Genomic DNA, 1,993 nt, shown 5'->3' with positions numbered 1-1,993 from the left:
ACACCACCTATTACCATATATTTCATAATCTTATCATATCATATCTAGCCTTTTAATAAAAACATGTTCTTAAAATCTAACTCAACCGACGATATATCGCAATTGTTAAGCTCAACATCTTAATTATTTGAGTTTAAACTCAAATTCATTTATGTGTAAATTTTTAAATAATATTTATCATTATAACTCTGTTTGGAAAACACAATAAGCTAGCTTATAACTTATAAGTTAAAAGCTCTGTTTGGTAATAGTTTTTTAAAAACAGTTATAGTTTATTTTACTAGCTGATAGCTTATTTTTTAATCGTTATTTTAAGTAGATTATGAGCTTATAGTTTATCATTTTTTCTTCCAATATTCTCTTGAAAAAATTAAATATTAATTAAACATAATTTTCTTTATGTTATTTCATACTTATATCAACTTTTCAACTCCTAATTTTATCAAACACTACAAATTCAACTATAAGTTCATCCGTTATAAACTAACTTATGAGTCATCCGTTACAAATTCAACTATAAGTCCATCAACTATATGCACATAAAAATAACTCAAACTTACACATAAAACAATCAACATACCAACCACAAAAAGACACAAATAAAAACACAAAAAGCGTGAACCACACGAAACCACCTCATAATTCCATCTCTTCACAAAAACAATTCTATATTTTCCTCTCTCAATACTCCTCCATTTCACACACTCTCACCCTTCTCCAAATTAATATCTTAAAATTATTATTCTTCACTCATCTAACAAACTCACTCTTCACACACACACACACACACACACACACTCTCAACATCATCATGTCGGTAAAAGAGTGTGACCATCACAAAGGAAGAAAAAGAATAATCTTCCGAAAAATATTTTGGGGAATCATAGTATTCCTCTTCATAATTCTTCTAACAATTCTCCTCATATGGGCAATCCTAAGACCAACAAAACCAACCTTTGTCCTCTTAGACATAACCGTAGCGGCTTTCAACGCCACGCAACCAAATTTTTTAACATCCAACTTCCAGGTAACCCTATCATCCAGAAACCCGAACGACCACATCGGAGTCTACTACGATCGTCTGGATACTTACATCACTTACCGGAGCCAACAAATTACTTACCGGACAGCTATCCCGCCTTCTTACCAAGGACACAAGGAAATCGACGTTTGGTCGCCGTTTGTTTATGGTACTGATGTTCCGGTTGCTCCTTTCAACTTTGTGAGCCTTTCACAAGATCAATCTAACGGTAATTTTTTTGTTAACGTTAAAATTGACGGTAGAGTTCGTTGGAAGGTTGGTGCGTTTATTTCGGGTCGTTATCATTTACATGCTCGTTGTCCTGCTTATATCTCAATTGGTAATAATGGTAACGGTGTTAATATGGGAGAAAACGCCGTTAAGTATCAGTTGGATCAACGTTGTTCTGTTAGCGTTTGAGAGTAAATTAATTATTATCTAGCTACGTTAATTTTGTGTATCTATTTCTTTGTATTGTATTTTATACCGTACGTACTTGTATTTATTTTGTATTTGTGTATTTGAATTTTACCGTTTGCTATAGAATATTATAGAGAATTATGGGAAAAGATGAAAGATTCATCTGAAGTATAGCAAAATTACATGTAATAATAACATGTATATGTACTATTATATGCCGACATAATGGAACCGCAAGGTTAATAAATTATGTATATGTTGGTTAAATTTAGATAGGAAATAAGTGGATGATGAAGAATCCATTGTCATTTTCTTTCCTTTTCTAGTTAATGTCTTTATTTGATTTGCATGCTTTTTATTTTGTTGCCTTTAGGTAAATATTTTTTCATTCTTTTTTATCTCTCACGTGTGAAGGTGTGAGAGAATCATTTTTGTTTTAAGTGTATAAATAAATTACTTAATGTATTAAAAAAAAAATTACGTAGTTTTGACTAATAATAAATTAGTCTTATATTGACTTTAAAGTGGACTGCAATTTTTTTTGTCTTGGAT

General features: G+C 30.9%; 1 protein-coding gene across 1 annotated transcript; it reads left to right on the top strand.

The window, feature by feature from the left end:
• The first annotated feature begins 552 nt into the window (after nucleotides 1-552).
• On the top strand, nucleotides 553-1,749 carry LOC123903298 (NDR1/HIN1-like protein 1). Its single transcript, XM_045953250.1, has one exon. The coding sequence runs from the start codon at nucleotides 812-814 to the stop codon at nucleotides 1,439-1,441; it is 630 nt and encodes a 209-aa protein (XP_045809206.1). The 5' UTR covers nucleotides 553-811; the 3' UTR covers nucleotides 1,442-1,749.
• The last annotated feature ends 244 nt before the right edge of the window (nucleotides 1,750-1,993 follow it).

Source organism: Trifolium pratense, linkage group LG1 (genome assembly GCF_020283565.1).
Source record: "Trifolium pratense cultivar HEN17-A07 linkage group LG1, ARS_RC_1.1, whole genome shotgun sequence".
Taxonomy (NCBI): Eukaryota; Viridiplantae; Streptophyta; class Magnoliopsida; order Fabales; family Fabaceae; genus Trifolium; species Trifolium pratense.
This window is presented reverse-complemented; position numbering and strand designations above follow the sequence as displayed.

What these genes read in the sequence shown, in the direction of transcription:
- LOC123903298 (XM_045953250.1), top strand. Translation starts at nt 812, where the DNA reads ATGTCGGTAAAAGAGTGTGACCATCACAAAGGAAGAAAAAGAATAATC.